This window comes from Pelophylax lessonae (genome assembly GCF_965119305.1).
Source record: "Pelophylax lessonae genome assembly, chromosome: 6".
Classification (NCBI taxonomy): Eukaryota; Metazoa; Chordata; class Amphibia; order Anura; family Ranidae; genus Pelophylax; species Pelophylax lessonae.
Genome location: NC_138773.1, coordinates 203,435,480 through 203,460,586, shown reverse-complemented (window position 1 = coordinate 203,460,586; position 25,107 = coordinate 203,435,480). Strand labels below are relative to the sequence as shown.

Here is a 25,107-nt window from a genome sequence, read left to right as displayed (position 1 = left end):
CACGCAGGCTCTGACCACCCCCTGTACCATGATTGCAGTCTCTGACCACCCCCTGTGCCATGACCGCAGTCTCTGACCACCCCCTGTGCCATGACCGCAGTCTCTGACCACCCCCTGTGCCATGACCGCAGTCTCTGACCACCCCCTGTGCCATGACCGCAGTCTCTGACCACCCCCTGTGCCATGACCGCAGTCTCTGACCACCCCCTGTGCCATGACCGCAGTCTCTGACCACCCCCTGTACCATCTCCGCAGTCTCTGACCACCCCCCTGTGCCATGACCGCAGTCTCTGACCACCCCCTGTGCCATGACCGCAGTCTCTGACCACCCCCTGTGCCATGACCGCAGTCTCTGACCACCCCCTGTGCCATGACCGCAGTCTCTGACCACCCCCTGTGCCATGACCGCAGTCTCTGACCACCCCCTGTGCCATGACCGCAGTCTCTGACCACCCCCTGTGCCATGACCGCAGTCTCTGACCACCCCCTGTACCATCTCCGCAGTCTCTGACCACCCCCCTGTGCCATGACCGCAGTCTCTGACCACCCCCTGTGCCATGACCGCAGTCTCTGACCACCCCCTGTGCCATGACCGCAGTCTCTGACCACCCCCTGTACCATCTCTGCAGTCTCTGACCACCCCCTGTGCCATGACCGCAGTCTCTGACCACCCCCTGTACCATGTCCGCAGTCTCTGACCACCTCCTGTACCATGTCCGCAGTCTCTGACCACCCCTGTACCATGTCCGCAGTCTCTGACCACCCCCTGTACCATGTCCGCAGTCTCTGACCACCCCCTGTACCATGTCCGCAGTCTCTGACCACCCCCTGTACCATGTCCGCAGTCTCTGACCACCCCCTGTACCATGTCCGCAGTCTCTGACCACCCCCTGTACCATGTCCGCAGTCTCTGACCACCCCCTGTACCATGCCGCAGTCTCTGACCACCCCCTTCACCATGCCCGCAGTGTCTGACCACCCCCTTCACCATGTCTGCAGTGTCTGCCCACCCCCTTCACCATGTCTGCAGTGTCTGCCCACCCCCTTCACCATGTCCGCAGTGTCTGCCCACCCCCTTCACCATGTCCGCAGTGTCTGCCCACCTCCTGTACCATGTCCGCAGTGTCTGCCCACCTCCTGTACCATGTCCGCAGTGTTTGCCCACCTCCTGTACCATGTCCGCAGTGTTTGCCCACCTCCTGTACCATGTCTGCAGTGTTTGCCCACCTCCTGTACCATGTCTGCCCACCTCCTGTACCATGTCTGCCGTGTCTGCCCACCTCCTGTACCGTCTCTGACCACCTCCTGTACCATGTCTGACCAGAGTCTGCAGACTCTGATGTAAGGGGGAACTCTGTGCTGGCTGGGTTATGGTAACCCAACCTTCATGTAAATTTGAGAAATATGTTTTTTGACTTTTGTTTAACTTTAACACATTGCTAATAGCACTAGCTATATGTTTATAGTTAAAATATTGATATTTGCACGGTTTAGCACTGAAAATTGTTATTTTAGGTACTTTTTTCAGTGTCCGTAAAAAATTGGTGCTGTCCGTAAATTTTGGACGTTCTGCCAGTAAATTTCCCTCCGGGGGGTTGGCAACACTGCCGCATGGTTAATGTGTTGAGGATAGTTTCCTTGTAATGTATACATGGATGCACGAGTTCATGCATCCTTCTGTGGTGATAGTACACCATATGGAAGACACAATGATTTTATGTACCTATTTTTGTATTTTTGTATATTCATGTAGGAAGTGTATTCAGGTATGTGTGGGTGTATACCGACATACAGGTACATACACATACTATACAAAGGTTCTTACATTTGTTATAGTCATTATTCTTCTTTGTTTGTTACGTTGTATGTATTCACATTTTTTCCAATGATTTTCATTGGTACTTTTTACACGTTTTTTTGAACGTTTTTTTTTAAAACGTTTTTTTAAACATTTTTCTATGTGATTGTCGGTCCAGGTCTTTGTGTGTATGGGTGAGTTCACGGTACACACGATGGGCTGGAACTTCAACTTGATTTTTATATTTAAATCACCACTGAGATGCCCTTTGGGGCTGAGGTTAGGTGATTAATTGAGTTGTGCACAACTGCTGATTGTTACCGCCCCCGGTACACCTGTTTTCATTGGGGCAGTCTATTTAAAATCTATAGTCAGCTACAGTCATTGTAATGATTAAGCACAAGATGTATGTGTGAAACGCGTCTACGAGACTTCATGCTAGTGTCTTTGGTGTCATCACTTGCAACTTTTTGGAAATAAAGGTATTTGAAACCTATTGGAATCCCTGGATGTGCGGCTATTTCTTTTCCTACAAGTGTTCCCACAGAGGCGGGCCGGGGCCAGCACTCTATTGGATATCCTATCTCCTGGCAATCACCACACACTATACACCTGGAGCAGTGTCTTTTCTTTCTTCAGTATCCTTGTTTATAGCACAAGGGGAAAAAAAAAATGCAGAGGTGATCAAATACCACCAAAAGAAAGCTCTATTTGTGGGAAAAATCACATACATTTTTTAATGGGTACAGTTTCGCATGACCATGGGATTGTCAGTTAAAGTAACGCAGTGCCATATTGCAATAAATGGCCTGATCAGGAAGGGGAGTAAATCTTCCGGAGGTTAAGTGGATAATAAGTGAAAATTATTATGGTAACACTAGAAAATCTATAGAAGTGACAGCTACAAAAAGCTGCATATCCTACTCTGTTCTCATTATCTGTGATCCTGAAATTATGTCACATAAATTATATTAAATAAAAAACCATGACACAATCTATTTTTATTTAAATGTCATCCTGAAACCTTAATGTTTACGGGACTAAATACCCAACCATTTTCTTTTATAGAATAAGCTAATTTAGAGAAATGTATTAGGGTCCATTCAGATTTCTGCATTGCAGTAACACGCAATAAGTTACAGAGTTAATTTTGAATGGCATCCACTTGAATGGCATCCACCAGTAGTGGACCACAAAGCAATGTAATGCAATACCATGTGGTACACTACACCTGAGAATATAGTGCAGGTCCAATCTCAGGTCTATTGTGGTGTGATAGCAGACAATTCAAATGCATTTAACCTGTTCAATCTGTGAACATACCACGTTAAACTAGTTAAGACAAAGAGTCGTATCAGATATAATGCATGATGACCATGACAAATCCTGGGTGAAAAGTTGAAGAACCTGAAGTTAAGGGCAAGTCCATGAGAAGCAAATCTTGTTTGGTAATTCTGGCCATTCTGAGGGTCAATAGGCAAGCTATTGTCAAACAAAAAGGAATGAAAATGTGGGCATTGGCATGGAAAATATGTACTAATGCTAATTTAAAAAATGGAATCTATACTGGGAAAGGTATCCCAAAGGGTGAAACCCACAGCTGGAACCTGAGGTGTACAGGTAGGTGCTGGGGTAAGAAGACATGAGAAAGAAGAAAAACATATAAAAGAAGGGGAAGGGAGAAAAAGAAAGATGGAAAGAAAAGGGGAAAGGGGAAAAGGTGGAAAGGAAGGGGGGGAAAAGGAAAGAGAAGGAGGGAAAGGAAGATAAAAATAAAAATAAGGAGAGAAAGAAAGGGGATAGGGGAAGGGAAAAAAAAAAAAAAAAAAAAAAAAGGGGGGGGGGGAATAAAGGAAAAGGGTGGGGAACTAGGGAAAATGGAGAAGGAAAGAGGAAGGGAAAAACAAATAATGATGCGAAAAAATGGGAGGGCTGGTGGGACTTTAAAGGTACCAGGTAGTTCAAAATAATAAGTACATAGTTTAAAAACTGGAAATATTTATTGACATGACATCTTTAAAATACAAGACAAAAAATACAACATAGATACAAATAATTTGACATATACAAGAAGAACAATGTATTGAACATAAGGCAATAATGATAATGAAGATAAATAGGTCCAATGATGAGCATTAAACCAATCCCGACATGTTTCGCGGGCAATGATGCACCGCTTCTTCAGGGGAATAAGAATGTGTCAATGTACAGTGCCTGTATGATACAGTGACAACAAACAATTATTATTAGTTCAAATGCATATATGTCTAACAACAAGAGCAGAAAGTGCATGCTAATATGGAACATCAAAGGACATTCAGGGCCGTCACCATAGAGAGATCCACCACCAAACCAATTGGATAGAAAGCTCCCCAGAAAAGACGTCTCACCCGCGGATGTGGAGGGGCATAGGGGGTGGGATAGAGATGTAAGTGTGGTAAGCTAAGGAAGCTTTCACCGCCCGGTAAACAAGAAAGAAAAACTTGTTTGTAGGTCTAACATATATACCTTATTCAGTGTCTGAGATAGACACGTTTGTATAGTCAAAAATGAAAAAGGTTAAGGGCAGGAGGTGTCAAACATGGCGGCCAAGTTGGAGAAATACCCAGCGGGGTAATGATCTGTAGAGATGGAAATCAAACAAGTAGTGCATCTGTGATCCAAAATGCTGTATATTATGTCTCTGTTAAGTGATTAAAAAATAAGCGAAGGGGGGGCTTTACCTGCAAAGATGGAGGATAAGTCCTTCTTGGTAAAGATAGGTAACTAGGGATATGAATAAAGCCCAAGTATGAGCTATTACACTTGTATTACTTAGTCAGAGGGGTGAGGCCAGCCATCACAGACATCTAAATAGCATATGGAGAGATCAACATATTACAAGGTGAAAGGAGAACCCATCTATCATCTGATAACAGGTACGCCAATATGGTTCTGAGTATCTTACCCGCGTGGGACCGCCATGTCCGCACACACCAGTTCCTGATCGACTGAATGAGACGCTTGTTCCCCCTGTTATGGCCCTCAACCCGACGCCACGCTGCGCATGACGTCACGCGTAACGTGGGCGGGTCAGGTCCTCAACTGCGCGCGCATCCGAAGAGGCGCATGCGTAGTGTCGCTCAAACCGGGCCGCAAAGGACAGCCCGGAAAGCGGCCACAACAACGCCGGACGGACAAACAACATCCGGCCAGCGGTGTGTGAGAGGACCACACATCCGCTGAGACGTCTGGAGAACACGCCACCCAGTGGCAGGAGGAAAAACCACACACATGGATAGTGCCCAGGATGTACTTCGATCGCCAAAAGAATCATAGCATGCATGTAAAATATGACAATGGACATGATAAGGAGATAAAGTAATGGCAAAAAAAACACCTATTGATTTTTGTGTAAAATATAAAGTTATAATCCTCAAAGTAAATGGTTATTATAAAGGAAACTTATAGGAAACAATAAGTTCCCCATAGTTTCTACAAAAGGATACCATGTTATGGAGAACTGAAATCCTCCAGCACACGGGAAATTTGACATCATAAAAAATAAAACATATCATAATATTAAGTATTGACTACTACAGCGATTGGAGATATAAAATCCCAGAGAGACATCAACTCGAAAAATGAGTATATAAAGTTTTCAATAATGAGAATAATTGGCAGACTCACCATTCTCCAGATTCTCCTGATGATAATGGAGAATGGTGAGTCTGCCAATTATTCTCATTATTGAAAACTTTATATACTCATTTTTCGAGTTGATGTCTCTCTGGGATTTTATATCTCCAATCGCTGTAGTAGTCAATACTTAATATTATGATATGTTTTATTTTTTATGATGTCAAATTTCCCGTGTGCTGGAGGATTTCAGTTCTCCATAACATGGTATCCTTTTGTAGAAACTATGGGGAACTTATTGTTTCCTATAAGTTTCCTTTATAATAACCATTTACTTTGAGGATTATAACTTTATATTTTACACAAAAATCAATAGGTGTTTTTTTTGCCATTACTTTATCTCCTTATCATGTCCATTGTCATATTTTACATGCATGCTATGATTCTTTTGGCGATCGAAGTACATCCTGGGCACTATCCATGTGTGTGGTTTTTCCTCCTGCCACTGGGTGGCGTGTTCTCCAGACGTCTCAGCGGATGTGTGGTCCTCTCACACACCGCTGGCCGGATGTTGTTTGTCCGTCCGGCGTTGTTGTGGCCGCTTTCCGGGCTGTCCTTTGCGGCCCGGTTTGAGCGACACTACGCATGCGTCTCTTCGGATGCGCGCGCAGTTGAGGACCTGACCCGCCCACGTTACGCGTGACGTCATGCGCGGCGTGGCGTCGGGTTGAGGGCCATAACAGGGGGAACAAGCGTCTCATTCAGTCACTCAGGAACTGGTGTGTGCGGACATGGCGGTCCCACGCGGGTAAGATACTCAGAACCATATTGGCGTACCTGTTATCAGATGATAGATGGGTTCTCCTTTCACCTTGTAATATGTTGATCTCTCCATATGCTATTTAGATGTCTGTGATGGCTGGCCTCACCCCTCTGACTAAGTAATACAAGTGTAATAGCTCATACTTGGGCTTTATTCATATCCCTAGTTACCTATCTTTACCAAGAAGGACTTATCCTCCATCTTTGCAGGTAAAGCCCCCCCTTCGCTTATTTTTTAATCACTTAACAGAGACATAATATACAGCATTTTGGATCACAGATGCACTACTTGTCTGATTTCCATCTCTACAGATCATTACCCCGCTGGGTATTTCTCCAACTTGGCCGCCATGTTTGACACCTCCTGCCCTTAACCTTTTTCATTTTTGACTATACAAACGTGTCTATCTCAGACACTGAATAAGGTATATATGTTAGACCTACAAACAAGTTTTTCTTTCTTGTTTACCGGGCGGTGAAAGCTTCCTTAGCTTACCACACTTACATCTCTATCCCACCCCCTATGCCCCTCCACATCCGCGGGTGAGACGTCTTTTCTGGGGAGCTTTCTATCCAATTGGTTTGGTGGTGGATCTCTCTATGGTGACGGCCCTGAATGTCCTTTGATGTTCCATATTAGCATGCACTTTCTGCTCTTGTTGTTAGACATATATGCATTTGAACTAATAATAATTGTTTGTTGTCACTGTATCATACAGGCACTGTACATTGACACATTCTTATTCCCCTGAAGAAGCGGTGCATCATTGCCCGCGAAACATGTCGGGATTGGTTTAATGCTCATCATTGGACCTATTTATCTTCATTATCATTATTGCCTTATGTTCAATACATTGTTCTTCTTGTATATGTCAAATTATTTGTATCTATGTTGTATTTTTTGTCTTGTATTTTAAAGATGTCATGTCAATAAATATTTCCAGTTTTTAAACTATGTACTTATTATTTTGAACTACCTGGTACCTTTAAAGTCCCACCAGCCCTCCCATTTTTTCGCATCTTCATTTGTTTTTCCCTTCCTCTTTCCTTCTCCATTTTCCCTAGTTCCCCACCCTTTTCCTTTATCCCCCCCCCCCCCCTTTTTTTTTTTTTTTTTTTTTTTTTTGTTTTTTTTTTTTTTGTTTTTTTTTTGTTTCCCTTCCCCTATCCCCTTTCTTTCTCTCCTTATTTTTATTTTTATCTTCCTTTCCCTCCTTCTCTTTCCTTTTCCCCCCCTTCCTTTCCACCTTTTCCCCTTTCCCCTTTTCTTTCCATCTTTCTTTTTCTCCCTTCCCCTTCTTTTATATGTTTTTCTTCTTTCTCATGTCTTCTTACCCCAGCACCTACCTGTACACCTCAGGTTCCAGCTGTGGGTTTCACCCTTTGGGATACCTTTCCCAGTATAGATTCTATACAGATTAGGGATGTGGTACCTTTTGTTTATAACTCTATAAAACAAACACACTTTTTCAATTAATTTAAAAAATGCTCTACGGGGGTAGAGGGTATTTTTGTGCATAGAAATAACACATAAAGCAGCAGCATCACAATCTGATTCATTTAAGTGAAAATAAGGTTTCTGGGTGCCCCCTTGTTGTTAAAGGGGGCTTCCAGATTCCAAAAAGCCCCTTACCCACAGATCCTCACAACTAGATATGGGCGAACAGTTCGAGCCAAGCAAAGGTTAAGCCCAAAGAATTATCTGTTCACCTTTTAAAATATGCGGTCTACCTTTTTTAGCACATGTGCAGCCAATCACATTGTTGCAATTTGCAAACTTTGCCTCAAGCACAACAAGTGTGGCAAAAATACCAGCCATTTGGGTATCATATGCATGACAAGGCATTTAACCTCCCATCACTTGGCAAGAGCACCTGAAAGTCACATAAAAGGGATGCAATTCTGCTCCTCCTCACTCCTTACCTTTCTGGTCTGACCCAGCTATACCTCATGACCTCTCAGCAGCCTCCAATGACAGGGATGATGGTATAGCGCAGGGTGTCCCAGGTCCTTGCAGCATGTCTGCCAGTAGCACACCACCAGCTGTAGACTATAACAGGCAAATTTCTCTGCCCAATCTGCTGCAGTGTACAAAAAAAATACAGTTACTGCCACCCACATGCCCAGCATCTAAATTCAAGCTTGTAAAAGCTGTTGGCTTTACAACTCCTGCCTTTCCATCTGGTGGAATCTGCCTCCTTCTGTGAATTAGCAGAATGTGCTGTACCACAATGACAGGTTCCCAGTCACTATTTATTTTCACGTAAGACCATTACAGCTCTTTACTATCACATGAAAGGCAATGTTGTGGCATCATTGGGCAAGGCAGTCAGCCACAAGGTCCACGTTACTGCTGGCACGTGGTCCAGCAAGCATGGTCAGGGACGATATATTTAATATCAGAATGCAGAATCCTGAATTCACAGCACGCTGGGTAACTCTGCTTTCAACTCGGAAGGATGCAGGACAGAGCTCAGTGCTGCAGCTTGTTGTGCCACCAAGTCTCCATACAGCTAGTGGTAATGATGCGAGATTTTTCAGCTCCATCCCCTCCTCCTCCTTCATGCTCTCCTCTGTTGAATTGTCCTATGAACCACAAGTACCTCCTAATCGTTCAAGGGGTTATTCAAAGAGTCAGGCGCAAAAAAGGTGCAATGCAGTGCTTCAGTTGGTCTGTCTAGGGGACAGGAGCCACACCGGAGCAGAGTCCTGGATTAGCAGCAGCTATCAACCCGCTGATGCCGGTAATTAAGTGCTTTCTGGATCTTGAATCTCTGAAAGACTGTCTAGGCTGCCTTGCTTTGTGGGTATTGTTTTCATCTGGAAAAAATGTTTTGGTGTAGGTTTCATGGGCACAAATAACACCCAAGGAACAATTTTTGCACACCTGACAGGTGCATATCATTTAAATTATTGACAGCAAGGCCAATTCTTGCTTTCACCAACACTACCTCTATAGGATTATGGTGTGAAGCCACCACCAACACCCAAAGCACAATTTTTTCCCACCTGTTATTCCTATTCAACGTCTGTGAAAGAAACACCAAAATTTATCCAAAAGATCTCTACTTTTTTTCTGAGTGCTCTAAGTTGTGGCCTCATCATACAGACTGGCTCCGCAAGCCCCCCCACCTCAAAGCAACCCCCATGTTAAGGGCATGTGGCCTGGTATGGTTCAGGAGGGGGGCCATTCGTTCGTTCCCCCCCTTTCCTGACCTCCCGCGCTGCTCGGATAATGGTCTGGTATGGATTTTAGGGGGATCCCACGCCATTTTTTTATTTTTATTTTGGTGTTGGGCTCCCCTTAATATCCATATAAGACCCAAAGGGCCTTGTATGGATTGGGAGGGAATGCCACACCATTTTATTTTTTTAAACATTTTTTTCTTTATCAATGTTTACACAAGCGGGCGGATCTCCTCACTTGATCCCCAATGATCAGGGAAGAGCGGCGGTGGTCACCGCCTCTCCTCCCCTGGCCCGACTCCCGCTGTGTCTGAATACAGCGGGAGCAGGCCTCCGGTGGCACGTGTGCACCGCCCACAAGGGGAGGAGTCCAGCGACATAGGCCTACGTCGCTGGACGATAACGAGCCACTTTGTCGCAGTACGCTCAATGTGAGCGGTCGACAAGTGGTTAGTCTGGATTTAAAATAAAAAAAAAACTTTTTTTCCTTCATATTTTACAGTGACATACAGTGTTTAGACATGGCTGTTCTAATCTGCTATTCAAAAACCACCAATTTAAGGTGAAAAAAATTATTTTTCAGTTTTTCATTCAAATGGTTTTTTCTTTATTCAATAGCGGAATAGAAAAACAACAGTATCCAACCTGTTAGGCGTGCCGCGTGTAGCAGCCATGTAATGCAAGCTTAGTGCATATGTGTCTGCTTAAACTGGATTTAAAAAAAAAAACGTTTTTCCTTCATGTTTTACTGTGACATACAGTGTTTAGACACTGCTGTTCTCATCTGCTCTTCAAAAATCACCAATTAAAGGGAAAAATAAAAAATTTTCATTCATACGTTACTGTGAGATACAGCCTTTGGATACTGTTGCTCTATTCCGCTATTCAATAAACACCCATTTAGGGAAAAAAAATAAAATTGCAGCCTAGTCTGCATATTTTACTGTGAGATACACCTGTTGGATACTGTTGTTCTATTCCGCTATTCAATAAACACCCATTTAGGGGAAAAAAATTAAATTGCAGCCTAGTCTGCATATTTTACTGTGAGATACACCCAGGCCCAGGATACTGTTGTTCTATTCCGCTTTTCAATAAAAACCCATTTAGGGGGAAAAAAAATGAATTGCGTCCTAGTCTGCATATTTTACTGTGAGATACACCCGTTGGATACTGTTGTTCTATTCCGCTTTTCAATAAAAACCCATTTAGGGAAAAAAAATTGTGGCCTAGTCTGCATATTTTACTGTGAGATACACCCGTTGGATACTGTTGTTCTATTCCGCTTTTCAATAAAAACCCATTTAGGGAAAAAAAAATAATAATTGTGGCCTAGTCTGCATATTTTACTGTGAGATACACCTGTTGGATACTGTTGTTCTATTCCGCTTTTCAATAAAAACCCATTTAGGGAAAAAAAATTGCGGCCTAGTCTGCATATTTTACTGTGAGATACACCCAGGCCCAGGATACTGTTGTTCGATTCCGCTTTTCAATAAAAACCCATTTAGGGAAAAAAAATGAATTGCGGCCTAGTCTGCATATTTTACTGTGAGATACACCTGTTGGATACTGTTGTTCTATTCCGCTTTTCAATAAAAACCCATTTAGGGAAAAAATATAAAATTGCGGCCTAGTCTTCATATGTTACTGTGAGATACACCCTTTGTATACTGTTGATCTATGCCGCTATTCAATAAACACCCATTTAGGGAAAAAATATTAAATTGCGGCCTAGTCTGTATCTGTACGTGTTAGATACACCCTTTGGATACTGTTGTTCTATTCTGCTATTCAATAAACACCCATTTAGTGGAAAGAAAGCTATTCAATTTTGGCTTAGTCTGTATCTGTACGTGTGAGATACACCCTTTTAGATACTGTTGTTCTATTCTGCTATTCAATAAACACCCATTTAGGGGGAATTTAATAATTTTGCAGCGTTTGCTGATTATGTTACTGTGAGATACACCCTTTAAATTTGTTTGGGGCATCTCCTTCCACCACCGAGGATTGCAGGGAGCTTAAATTTGACTCCTGTTGCTAACTCCTCCTACTCCGCTTCCTCATCGTCGTTCCTCTACCGCCTCCGCATCCGGAGCAGTGATCATTTCCAAGGCTTTCAGGGCAGTCATTTACAAGTGGCTCCAAGGGTGGGTTCCTGCACCCACAAACGCCAGGTACACAATTGTCCAGCAAGGGCACAGTTCTGGAGGATGACGGGGTGGAGGATTAGGAGGAGGAGATGGAGGAGTAGGAACCATGTTCACAGCAGGGTGGCACCCAGATAACTGATAACAACAGATACTACACTTGATCTTAGCCAAAGGCAGAGGAGGAGGAGGTCGCCAACGCAGCCAGGGCACCGCCAGCACCTCAGAAGGCAGGGTTAGCATGTATGAAATGTGGAAAAGCTTTGTCGGCATGCCACAACAACCAGGACCACCAGCTGTTTTTTTTCTTAAGCCCGTGGTGTGTGAACACACTCAGACAGGTGGGTGCATAAAAAAGTGCACACCAAAAAAGTGAAACACAAAAAGTGCACAGGGTGTACACATGGTCCCTGACCATGATCCCCGGGGCGTAAGGCTCCTGACAGGGACTGGGGTACTTACACTGGCTAATCTGGCCGAAACCAGGCAGCTCCGTTCTTTAGGAGGACTGCTGAAACAGGCCACCCCAAGTACTAGGTGGGGCTCTCTCGAAGAGAGACCCCATGAGAGAGGGCAAACCAAGCCAGAAATTTCCATATGCACCCCCTCCCAATTTTCAGGGACAGGCCCAAGGACTTACACCCTACTAATCACGCTGTGCAAAATAAAGTGTACCGCCACAATAAAAAACACAAAACGTGAGACACACAACACATAATAGTGGGGAAAGTGTTAGTGAAGAAGTGCAAGGTTAGTACTACGTTGCAATACTATGGCTGGCCCTTCGGCCAGGAATAAAAAATTCCTCTGGTCCTGACTCCTGACCAAAAGGCCCGGCCCTAGAGGCAGGTGTGAAAAACGTGTGTAGGAAGTGCAGTGTCCTTGGTGCCATACTCATAGTGTTGCCATCCACCATGAATTATGGCACCCCTGGACTGCCACTCCAGGGGCACATACACCACAGGCTTTTCAGAATCCCGGTCCCTGGCAAGACCAGTGCAGCCCCGTCCCTACCTGAAGGCCTCAGAACTTATACAGCTTTGGGAGAGCCCGGCCCACAACCAGGGACACATGCCTTTTCCAAGGCCAGACTCAACCCAGAAGGGGGAAAAAAGCCCCCCCGCCGCCATCACCATTCCTTACCATATAAGATATACCATATAAAGTTCCTTATCGTTCCTTACGTACTATACATGTACTGAATGACGGGTCTGCCCCCATTCAACTTCTGGGTCTCCAAATTGGGCACATGGCCTGAGCTTGCCCTTTACGCCTTGGAGGTGCTGGCCTGCCCTGCAGGCAGTGTATTACCTGAACATGTATTTAGCATGGCTGGGGGCGTTATCACAGACAAGCGCAGCCGCCTGTCCAGAGCCAATGTGGACAAGCTCACGTTCATTAAAATGAACCAGGCATGGACCCCACAGGACTTGTCCGTACCTTGTGCAGAATAGACATGTATACCGGCCTTACCCAGCCATTGTTGCATTTTTGATCTTTCTCACTCTTTTGGGGTGTACCCTAATTTAAAAAGAAATGAAAAATTAAAAACAAAAACCAGTGTTGGCTACCTCGTCCTCCTCCGCCGCCGCTTCCAACTACACCGCCACATCCACCGCCACCTCAACCTCCTACTCCATATGGGCCTCATCCTCCTAGATCAAGATGATTCATTTTTATTTTTCTGTTTTTTATGTTATTTTAAGTTATTTCCCTATCCACATTTGTTTGCAGAGCACTTGCCATGCTCTTAAGAAGATTTTGCTGCCATTTGCAGCCCTCTAGCCCTTTCCTTTTTTTTTTAAGAGCCATTTAAGTGCTCAAAAGTTCGGGTCACCATTGACTTCAATGGGGTTCAGGATCGGGGTAAAGTTCGGGTTAAGTTAGGGTCACGAACCCGGACTTTTTTTTCAAGTTCGGCCGAACCCAGACATCCAGGTGTTCGTTCAACTCTAATTGTGGTCTATTAGATCCGCCAATGTCTCCATTAGGAGTACTTGTCACCTGTCCAATGCTATCACCTGAGGGGTTGTTAACCTCTTGTGATAACAATAAAGTTAAATTTTAAAAAAAAGTTTAAAAAATAAAATTATGATAACATTTATTAAAAATGAAAAAAAAAAGTGTCCTGCTGTTGCCCTTCACACATCCACAAATGCAGATGTTACCCAGGGTGCCCACATGTATGCAAACTGTGATCACACTACACATGTGAGGTGTGATCAGAGTGAGAGCAATAGTTCTATCACCAGAGCTCACATTGATAACTCTATTGTGCAACTTAAAAAATTGCAAGTACTGTCTTTTTGTTCTACAAGGGCTCTGCTTTCAGAAAATATGGGGGAGGGGGTTAAGTTTTTTACATGTGTGAAATGTATTTTTAAAAAAAGAGGCTTGAGAGCAGAAGTGGTTAATATATGTTCCCCATAACTCATATCATGTCATTCAAGTCTGGCATGAATTTTAAGGGGACTCCACCAAAAACATCCCAAAAAAGGTGTGAGTTCCTTGGATTCTAGAAAGGATTTTAAGAGGGACCCCCAAAAATCTACATCAGATCCTTATCCAAGCATGCAGCCTTGCAGGCCAGGGGAGGGAGGAGAGAATGTTGCCCCCTCACAGATCTCTGTATGATTGGCTGCCTTGAAGGGCAGAAGAGGGATCAGAGGTCTAATAGACCTCAGCTCTCTCCATAAAGAGGACCTGCCACTGCTCAAACTATCATAATGGATGCTGTTTATCCCTTTTGACAGCAACAAAGTTGAATGAAAAGATAAAATATTTTAAAAAAAGTCAAATAAATGAAAGCATCCACAACCCCCTGTGCTCACATGCAAATGCAAACGTACACATAGTTCCCGCACATGTAAACAGTGATTGCACCACATACTGTAGGTAGAGTTGAGCGGACACCTGGATGTCCGTGTTCGGCGGGTTCGGCCGAACTTGAAAAAAAAAGTCCGGGTCTGTGTCCCAGACTTTTTCCGAACTTTACCCGGACACCGAACCCCTTTGAAGTCAATGGGAACCCGAACTTTCAGGCACTAAAATGGCTCTAAAACACCAATGGAAAGGGCTAGAGTGCTGCAAATGGCAGCAAAACGTAGTTAAGAGCATGGCAAGTGCTCTGCAAACAAATATGGATAGGGAAATAACTTAAAACAACAAAAAAAAACCAGAAAGTTAAAACAATTTTCTTCATCTGTGAAGGACGAGGCCCATATGGAGTAGGAGGGAGGTTGAGGTGGCAGTGGATGTGGCTGGCTGCAGGGCACGCCAGCACCTCTAAGGCGTAAAGGGCAAGCTCAGGCCATGTGCCCAATTTTGAGACCCAGAAGTTGAAGGGGGCAGACCCGTCATTCACTACATGTAGGCGTGTGCACACATACTGCTCCACCATGTTGGTGAAATGCTGCCTCCTGCTAAGACGTTCCATATGAGCTGCTGGTGCTGCTGTTTGTCGAGGCGTGCTGACAAAGTTTTTCCACATTTCGGCCATGCTAACCCTGCCTTCTGAGGTGCTGGCGGTGCCTTGGTTGCGTTGGCGACCTCTTCCTCCTCCTCCTCTGCCTTGGCCTTGTGCTTCCACTGTGGCCCCGCTGTCAGGTGGGAATGCCAGCAGCATCGCGTCTACCAGCGTGCGCTTGTACTCGCGCATCTTGCGATCGCGCTCCAGTGAGTGAATTAAGGATGGTACGTTGTCCTTGTAACGGGAATCCAGCAGCATGGCCACCCAGTAATCAGCACAAGTTAGAATGTGGACAACTCGGCGGTCGTTGTGGAGACACTGCAGCATGTAATCGCTCATGTGTGCCAGGCTGCCCAGAGGCAACGAAAGGCTGTCCTCTGTGGGAGGTGTATCGTCTGTGTCCTCTGTATCCCCCCAGCCACGCACCAGTGATGGCCATGAGCTGGCCTGGGTGTCACCCTGCTGTGAACATGGTTCCATCTCCTCCTCCATCTCCTCCTCCTCATCCTCCTCATCCTCCAGAACTGTGCCCCTGCTGGACAATTGTGTCCCTGGCGTTTGTGTGTGCAGGAACCCACCCTCTGAGCCACTTGCGAATGACTGCCCTGAAAGCCTTGGAAATGTTACCTCTTCATCCTCCTCCTCATCCTGTGCCACATCCTCTTCCATCATCGCCCGAATCATTTTTTGAAGGAGGCATAAAAGTGGGATAGTTAAGCTGACAACGGCGTCATCGGCACTGGCCATGTTGGTGGAGTACTCAAAACAGCACAACAAGACACACAGGTCTCGCATGGAGGCCCAGTTATTGGTGGTGAAGTGGTGCTGTTCCGCAGAGCGACTCACGCGTGCGTGCTGCAGCTGAAACTCCACTATGGGCTGCTGCTGCTCGCACAGTCTTTCCAGCATGTGCAAGGTGGAGTTCCACCTTGTGGGCACGTCACATATGAGGCGGTGAGCGGGAAGGCCGAAGTTACGCTGCAGCGCTGACAGGCGAGCGGCAGCAGGGTGAGAATGCCGAAAGTGCGCACAGACGGCCCACACTTTCTGCAGCAGCTCTGACATAATTGTAATTTTTAAGGAACCTCTGCACCACCAAATTCAGCACATGCGCCAGGCAAGGGATGTGCGTCAAACCGGCTAGGCCCAGAGCTGCTATGAGATTTCGCCCTTTATCGCACACCACCAGGCCGGGCTTGAGGCTCGCTGGCAGCAACCACTCATTTGTCTGCTGTTTTCCCTGTATCACTACAGAGGTGGATGAAGAGGCCGAGACTGCAGCAGAAGAGAAAGCAGGAGGAGCCAGAGACCTTTCTTGGTTTTGAAGGTGTCTACTCCACTGCAGCTCGTGCTTTGCACTTAGATGCCTGATCATGCAGGTTGTGCTCAGGTTGAGAAGGTTTATGCCTGGCTTCAGGGTCTGATTGCACAGGGTGCAAACCACTCATGTCCTGTCATCAGCACATTTTCTGAAGAACTTCCACGCTAGAGAACTCCTTTGAGCTGGCTTTGGTGCGCTCGGTCCCTTGCTGCATTGGGCAGTACCAGGCGTAGTGTCTAGGGCACGGCCGCTCCGCTTCTGCACCCTGCTCCCTCTTCTGCTGTGCTGGTGGCTCTGTGCGACCACCGCCTCTTCCTCCAAACTATTCAGGTCACCTGCATGACCTTCATTCCATGTGGGGTCGAGGACCGCATCGTCCTCCACATCATCTTCCACCCAGTCTTCACCCCTGCCCTTCTTGTCGGTCTCCACAATTCTGAGTGCCGCAGCAGTTGGCACCTGCGTTTCGTCATCATCGGAGACGTGCTGCGATGGTCCTTCCATGTACTCATCTTGAGAAATAAGTGGTTGGGCATCGCTGCACTCAATCTCTTCCACTTCTGGGGCAGGGCTAGGTGGATTGCCCTGGGAAACCCTGCTGACAGAGTAATCAAAAAGAAGAAGAGACTGCTGCACGACTTGGGGCTCAGACTGCTTGCCTGATTTGCAAGGGGGTGAGGTGAAATACGGTTGGACATCGGCTGCAGGTGCCAACTCTGACCTTTCTGCAGTAGACTGGGTGGGAGACAATGTGAAGGAACTGGAGGCACTGTCAGCAGCAAAAAAATCTACTATCGCCTCTACTTGTTCTGGCCTCAACACTTGTAGAGGCGCATGATGCCCTACCAAATACTGCTGCAGGTTCTGTCGCCTACACTTGAGGAAGGTGTTTCACTTGTGCGTGTAGCTGGCACAGATCGACCACGTCCTCTCCTTGCAACAGGAGCTCTACCAGCAGCACCACAACCCAGGCCACGGTCTCCTCATATTTCTGAAATTTATGATCTTGTCCTAGAAAGGTGTTTATTAAATAGCGGAAAAAAACAACAACAGTATCGCACAGGTGTATCTCACAGTCAAATATGCAAACTATGCCGCAATTTAATTTTTTTACCCCAAAAGGGTGTTTATTAAATAGCGGAATAGAAAAACACTCTACAAATATAACGGGTGTATCTCACAGTCAAATATGCAAAGTATGCCGCAATTTAATTTTTTTCATGCCAAAAGGGTGTATATTGAATAGCGGAATAGAAAAAAGGATATAAAACGGTGTATCTCACACGTACAAACACAGACTAGGCCCTGATTACAATTTTTTGTACCCTAAAGGGAGGATGAGGAAGAGGAGTAGGAGGAGTTCGGAACAGGAGGCAAACTGAAGCGCCCTGCAATCCTTGCCGGTGGAAGGAGATGCGCCAAACAAATTTAAAAGGTGTATCTCACACGTACCGATACAGATTATGCCGTAATTTAATTTTTTTCACCCCAAAATGGTGTATATTGAATAGCGGAATAGAAAAAAAATTTATAAAACGGTGTATCTCACACGTACAAACACAGACTAGGCCCCGATTACAATTTTTTGTACCCTAAAGGGAGGATGAGGATGAGGAAGAGGAGTAGGAGGAGTTCGGAACAGGAGGCAAACTGAAGCGCCCTGCAATCCTCGGCGGTGGAAGGAGATGCGCCAAACAAATTTAAAAGGTGTATCTCACACGTACCGATACAGACTATGCCATAATTTAATTTTTTACACTCCAAAAGGGTGTATATTGAATAGCGGAATAGGAAAAAATTTATAAAAGGGTGTATCTCACACGTAAAAACACAGACTAGGCCCCGATTACAATTTTTTGTACCCTAAAGGCAGGATGAGGATGAAGAAGAGGAGTAGGAGGAGTTCGGAACAGGAGGCAAACTGAAGCGCCCTGCAATCCTCGGCGGTGGAAGGAGATGCGCCAAACAAATTTAAAAAGGTGTATCTCACACGTACCGATACAGACTATGCCGTAGTTTAATTTTTTACACTCCAAAAGGGTGTATATTGAATAGCGGAATAGAAGAAATTTTATAAAACGGTGAATCTCACACGTACAAACACAGACTAGGCCCCGATTACAATTTTTGTACCCTAAAGGCAAGATGAGGATGAGGAGTAGGAGGAGTTCGGAACAGGAGGCAAACTGAAGCACCCTGCAATCCTCGGCGGTGTAAAATGCGCCCCAAAAAACCGGAAGGTGTATCTCACATGTACCGATACAGACTATGCCGCAATTTAATTCTTTTTAACCCAAAGGGTGTAGATTGAATAGCGGAATAGAAAATTTTTTATAAAACGGTGTATCTCACACGTACAAACACAGACTATGCCCCGATTACTATTTTTTTTACCCTAAAGGCAGGATGAGGAGTAGGAGGAGTTCGGAACAGGAGGCTAACTGAAGCACCCTGCAATCCTCGGCGGTGGAAGATGCGCCCCAAAAATTTGGAAGGTGTATCTCACACGTACCGATACAGACTATTCCGCAATTTAATTATTTTTACCCCAAAGGGTATAGATTAAATAGCGGAATAGAAAATATGATATCAAAAGGTGTATCTATCTCACACGTACAGAACCAGACTAGGCCCCGATTACAATTTTTTGTACCCTAAAGGCAGGATGAGGAGTAGGAGGGGTTCGGAACAGGAGGCAAACTGAAGCACCCTGCAATCCTCGGCGGTGAAAGATGTGCCCCAAAAAATTGGAAAGTGTATCTCACACGTACCGATACAGACTATGCCGCAATTTAATTCTTTTTACCCCAAAGGGTGTAGATTGAATAGCGGAATAGAAAATATGATATAAAATTGGTGATTTTCTCAATAGCACATGTGAACACAGAAGTGTCTTATGTTTTATGTCACGGTCAGCTCTGCAGCAGGCTATGAAGGGAAAAAAAAAAAATTCCCCTTTAAGTTTGTAATTTTTAAATAGCAGATTAGTACAGACTATGCCACAATTTAATTTTTTTTAACCCAAAAGGGTGTATATTGAATAGTGGAATAGAAAAAAGTGTATAAAATTGAAAATCACTCAATAGCACATGTGAACACAGCACTGTCTTATGTCACGGTCAGCTCAGCTCAGCAGCAAGCAGGCTATGAAGGGAAAAAAAAAATAAATTCCCCTTTAACTTGATTTTTTAATAGTAGATTAGAACAGCAATCTGTAGTGAAATATAGCTGAACGCTGCACACAACAGACTGATAAAAATAGATTTTTTTCTCCCTCCTCCTCCTCCTCCTCCTCAGTGGGCTCAAGTGAGGGCAAAAAGATTGTTCACTGCACCACCCCCCACACAGCAAAATCGATGTAGACTGTCCCTGCCTAATCTCTCCAGCCTGTCCCTAAAATGCTCAAAAAGATCGTTCACTGCACCACCCCCCACACAGCAAAATCGATGTAGACTGTCCCTACCTAATCTCTCCAGCCTGTCCTTAAAATGCTCAAAAACATTGTTCACTGCACCACCCCCCACACAGCAAAATCGATGTAGACTGTCCCTGCCTAATCTCTCCAGCCTGTCCCTAAAATGCTCAAATAACTGTCCCTGCCTACACTCCGACCTGTCCCTGCATTCTTTTCGGGCACAATTTTTCACTGTCTGTCCCTAATCAGCAGCCAGCACGTATGATGTGTTCTCTGTCCCTACACTACTGCAGAATAACGCGCCGCGCTGTGGCTCTCGAACTTATAAAGACATGGGTCACATGCTTCAGATGGCCAATCACAGCTACTAATACATTAGTAGGCATGGCTGGGATGGCTTAAGGCACACCAGTTAAACGCTTGTTGATTGGCTGCTGAAAGCCCGCCATTAAAAGCGCGCCATTACATACAAAACAGGAAATAAAATGACCGAACACGGATTTTAAACCCGAACTTACAGTAAAGTTTTCGGGTCCGTGTTCGGGTAACAAAAATCCAATTATTCGGTACGAACCCGAATAATACAGTCCGTGTTAGCTCAACACTAACTGTAGGGGTCACCATGAACATCAGAATAAGAGCAATAATTCTGGCACCAGAGCTTGTGTGTAACTCTAAATTGGTAGCCTATGAAGGCTTTTAAAACATCACCTAGGATAATTTTAATAAAAATTTAAATTTTAGGTACCGCAGTTTATTTCCATTTAACATGTGTGGGCAAGTTCTAAATTTTAACAGAAAGCACAAAGTAAAAGTTCAATTGATAAAGATCAAAGACACACACTAAAAAAAAAAAAAAAACTAACTATAACAAAAACACTAAATATAAACTATAAATCCTAAACTAACATAGTTTCCCCCTTCTAAATTAAGAAAAAAATAACAGTTGGTGATTTTTTTCCAAACAAATTATATCTAAACAGAAATGACTGCTTCAGCAACAACAGTCTGCTGATCCTAAACTGTAACAAATATATTATTAGAAAATAATTAGCCAATTAAGTTTATAAACAGACATCCGAACAATGTTCTTTATTATTGTACTAAGTACCTGTACATCCATAATTGTTCTTTATTGCACTGAGTTGCTGTACATCCATTCCAGTATTTTTTTTTTGAATGGTTGTTTTTGAATGGTTGTTCACATCTTAGATTCATGAAAGGAAGGATTGCTTTTCCCTTTAGGGATCTATAACGTTTAATAATTCTATTTTTAAAATATAAATCTACTATTGTCTGAAATGTTTTGTTATATTACAGTTACCTATTACAATTGACAAAAAAAAAAACATTTATGCTATGAATGAGCTCGGTATTTTCAAGATAGATGCTTCTCTTATCGTAGGTTAGTTAGTAAAAGTGTAACCTTCAAAATGGCATTGACTGAGGACCACATAAAATGTGAAAGTATTTTCTGAGAAACTACACAAAGTTCTATTATCTGCTTAGGCTTTGTGTAACAAAGCACAACCCACATTGTAAGCATTTCTAAACAATAGTAACTAATACAGAAAAGTCTCACAAACAATAAGGGACAAAAGTTCTATACATTTTTTTAAGTTGACAGAAAACAGACTTTGCAGACATCATCATCATCACTAACTGTTTAAAAGGACCCCAACCATCCGCAGTGCAACATTAGTTAGACTGCAACAGAGCAAAGAGCAAAATGGTTAAGGTATAGTATTAGCAAGATTTTAATGCTATACTCTATTACAGAACTTTTTAAAAAAATCCAAAAAATATATAATGTAATTAATTTTACACATAAATTTAAATTTGATCCAGTATTCACAGGATATGAATTTACATGTACCTTGCTTTTTCTAGATCATCTTCTATGAGGACAGGAACTTCCAGGGACGCTCCTATGAGTGTGACTCTGACTGTCCTGACCTGTCTTCATACTTCAGTCGTTGCAACTCCATCCGAGTGGAAAATGGTAACTGGATCCTGTATGAGTTCCCCAATTACAGAGGACACCAATACTTCCTAAGGAGAGGGGAATATCCTGATTTCCAGCAATGGATGGGATACAATGATTCCATCAGATCCTGCCGTTTGACTCCACAGGTATGAATAATAATCAAGTTTATAGTAACAGTTTTTCACAGCTGTGTGCTGTATGCTATACCAATACCATACAGTGTCCCATAGATACGTTATATGTGAAGCCTGAGATATAATTCCAACTATACCCTCTCACAGACTTTAGTGTGAAGTTGTAACTCATTCAAACCCCCTCCCCTCTACCCTCATAAAAAAATATAACCTCAGTAACAGACTTAGACCCCTTTTACAAATATATAATTATAGCCTATCTATTGAACCCTTTAAAATAACAGGATTACATAAATGTGCAGTAATTACCTGTAGTCATGTGTTTTTTTAACCCCTTCATTCTTGTTTTTCAATAATAAAGGATCTATGTAACTGCACATAACAGCAACTGTTTCCATTGATCTACTGACCACCACTGACCAGCATGAGCAATTTTTTTATCTTCACAAAATAGGATCTTTAAATTCCAATGTGCTCAACAAACAGGTCAAAGCATATACTGTATTGCCAACACACTTGGGGATATCTACTTTGACTTGTGGTTCCCAGCTGGTACTCACTACAAGACTCACCTGCTTCAAGCCATTTCCATTTTACTCTTTTTGATATGTTCAACGAATGGATACTTGTTTGCTAGTGTAAATCTATGTTCATTTTAAACAACAATTTCTACACTACAATTTATTACACATAATATTTTCTTATCTTCTTGATGCCTTAAGCATTAATATACTGTATGTTAATTTATTTTATAAAGATCTAATTGTTGAATAATTGTAAAATTTTATTAAATTCCTCATTAATTCAGTTTAGTGTATTTTTTTAAATAAAGCATCGTGGACCATTCACAATCAGAATCTATGAGAAAGAAGAATTTAGAGGTCATATGATGGAGTTCACCGAAGACTGTCCTCATGTCTATGAAAGATTTAATTACCATGACATCCATTCTGCCCATGTACAAGATGGATACTGGGTGTTCTATGAGGAGCCCAACTACAGAGGACGTCAATATTACCTGAGACCCGGAGAGTACAGGAGATACACTGACTGGGGAGCTACTAACCCCAGAATTGGATCTTTCAGGCGCGTCCAGCACAGTCATTAAAAATTATGTACACATTGTATTTTCAGTACTTGCAATAAATTAATTATATCATATCTGTTTAATTAAATTATTTGACTATTACATTAAATCAGTAACTAAAGTAAAGTAAAGTGTTATAAATCAAATGATCAGATGCAGTAATGCTTATTGGTTTTTATGTCATTGTATGCTTCCTGATCTGAAGAAATGTCAATGGTAGTAATACTCACATATTAAAGCTCTCCATAGACAGATTAAAATTTGGCCGGTTCAGTAGGAACCGGCCAAATTTTGTTCCATCTATAGGTGGACTGATTGTATTGAAGTTGATCTATCAATTGACTTCACTACAACCAGCCTGTAGAGTTTTTGTCATGCAATTTCTGCTACTGTATATAGCTGGCAGCAGTATTAATTGAATTATGATAGTTGGGAAACCCCCTGCTGTCAGAATACAATAGCGCAGTGGGAGGAGGGACTACACCCCTCACATTTTTGTAAATATTTTATTATATCTTTTAAAGTGACAACACTGAAGAAATGACACTTTCCAACAATGTAAAGTAGTGAGTGTACAGCTTGTATAACAGTGTACATTTTCTGTCCCCTCAAAATAACTCAACACACAGTCAATAATGTCTAAACTGCTGGCAACAAAAGTGAGTACACCCCTATGTGGAAATGTCCAAATTGGGCCCAAAATGTCAACATTTTGTGTGGCCACCAATATTTTCCAGCACTGCCTTAAACCTCTTGAGCATGGAGTTCACCAGAGCTTCACAGGTTGCCACTATAGTCCTCTTCCACTTCTCCATGACATCACAGAGCTGGTGAATGTTAGAGACTTTGCGCTCCTCCATCTTCTGTTTGAGATATCCCACAGATGCTCAATAGGGTTTAGGTCTGAAGACATGCTTGGCCAGTTCATCACCTTTACCCTCAGCTTCTTTAGCAAGGTAGTGGTCGTCTTGGAGGTGTGTTTGAGGTCATTATCATGTTGGAATACTGCCCTGCGGCCCAGTCTCCAAAGAGAAGGGATCCTCCTCTGCTTCAGAGTCACAGTACATGTCACAGTACATGTTGACATTCATGGTCCCTCAATGAACTGTAGCTCCCAAGTGGCGGCAGCACTCATGCAGCCCCAGACCATGACACTCCCACCACCATGCTTGACTATAGGCAAGACACACTTGTCTTTGTACTCCCCCACCTGGTTGCCGCCACACACGCTTAACACCATCTGAACCAAATAAGTTTATCTTGGTCTCATCAGACCACGGGACATGGTTCCAGTAATCCATGTCCTTAGTCTGCTTGTCTTCAGCAAACCGTCTGCGGGCTTTCTTTTGCATCATCTTTAGAAGAGGCTTCCTTCTGGGATGACAGCCATGCAGACGGACTTGATGCAGTGTGTGGCATATGGTCTGAACACTGACAGGCTGATCCCCCACCCCTTCAACCTCTGCAGCAATGCTGGCAGCACTCATACGTCTATTTCCCAAAGACAACCTCTGGATATGACGCTGAGCATGTGCACTCAACTTCTTTGGTCGACCATTGCTATGCCTGTTCTGAGTGGAACCTGTCCTGTTAAACCTCTGTATGGTCTTGGCCACAGTGCTGCAGCTCAGTTTCAGGGTCTTGACAATCTTCTTATAGCCTAGGCCATCTTTATGTAGAGCAGAAATTCTTTTTTTTCAGATCCTTAGAGAGTTTTTTGCTATGACGAACTTCCAGTGAACAGTATGAGAGAGTGAGAGGGATAACATCAAATTTACCACACCTGGTCCCTATTTACACCTGAGACCTTGTAACACTACACCGGGGAGGGAAATGGCTAATTGGGCCCAATTTGGACATTTTCACTTAGAGGTGTACTCACTTTTGTTGCCAGTGGTTTAGACGTTTATGGCTGTGTGTTGAGATATTTTGAGAGAACAGCAAATTTACACTGTTATACAAGCTGTACACTCACTACTTTACATTGCAGCAAAGTGTAATTTCTTCAGTGTTGTCACATGAAAAGATATAATAAAATATTTACAAAAATGTAAGGGGTGTACTCATTTTTGTGAGATACTGTATGTTGCAATTGTAATGCAGTACCAAATGCATCC

The 25,107-nt window shown here is 43.6% G+C and overlaps 1 protein-coding gene across 1 annotated transcript in view; it reads left to right on the top strand.

Moving 5' to 3' along the window:
* Window positions 1-23,011, top strand: part of LOC309558703 (uncharacterized protein) — a gene marked incomplete at both ends in the record, with an annotated part of 33,701 nt that extends 10,690 nt beyond the window's left edge. Inside the window, 2 exons of the mRNA XM_082261759.1 lie at window positions 21,673-21,915; window positions 22,736-23,011. Of these exons, the coding sequence (XP_082117885.1) occupies window positions 21,673-21,915; window positions 22,736-23,011 (519 nt within the window). The remainder of the gene's footprint in view (window positions 1-21,672; window positions 21,916-22,735) is intronic.
* Between the last annotated feature and the right edge of the window lie 2,096 nt (window positions 23,012-25,107).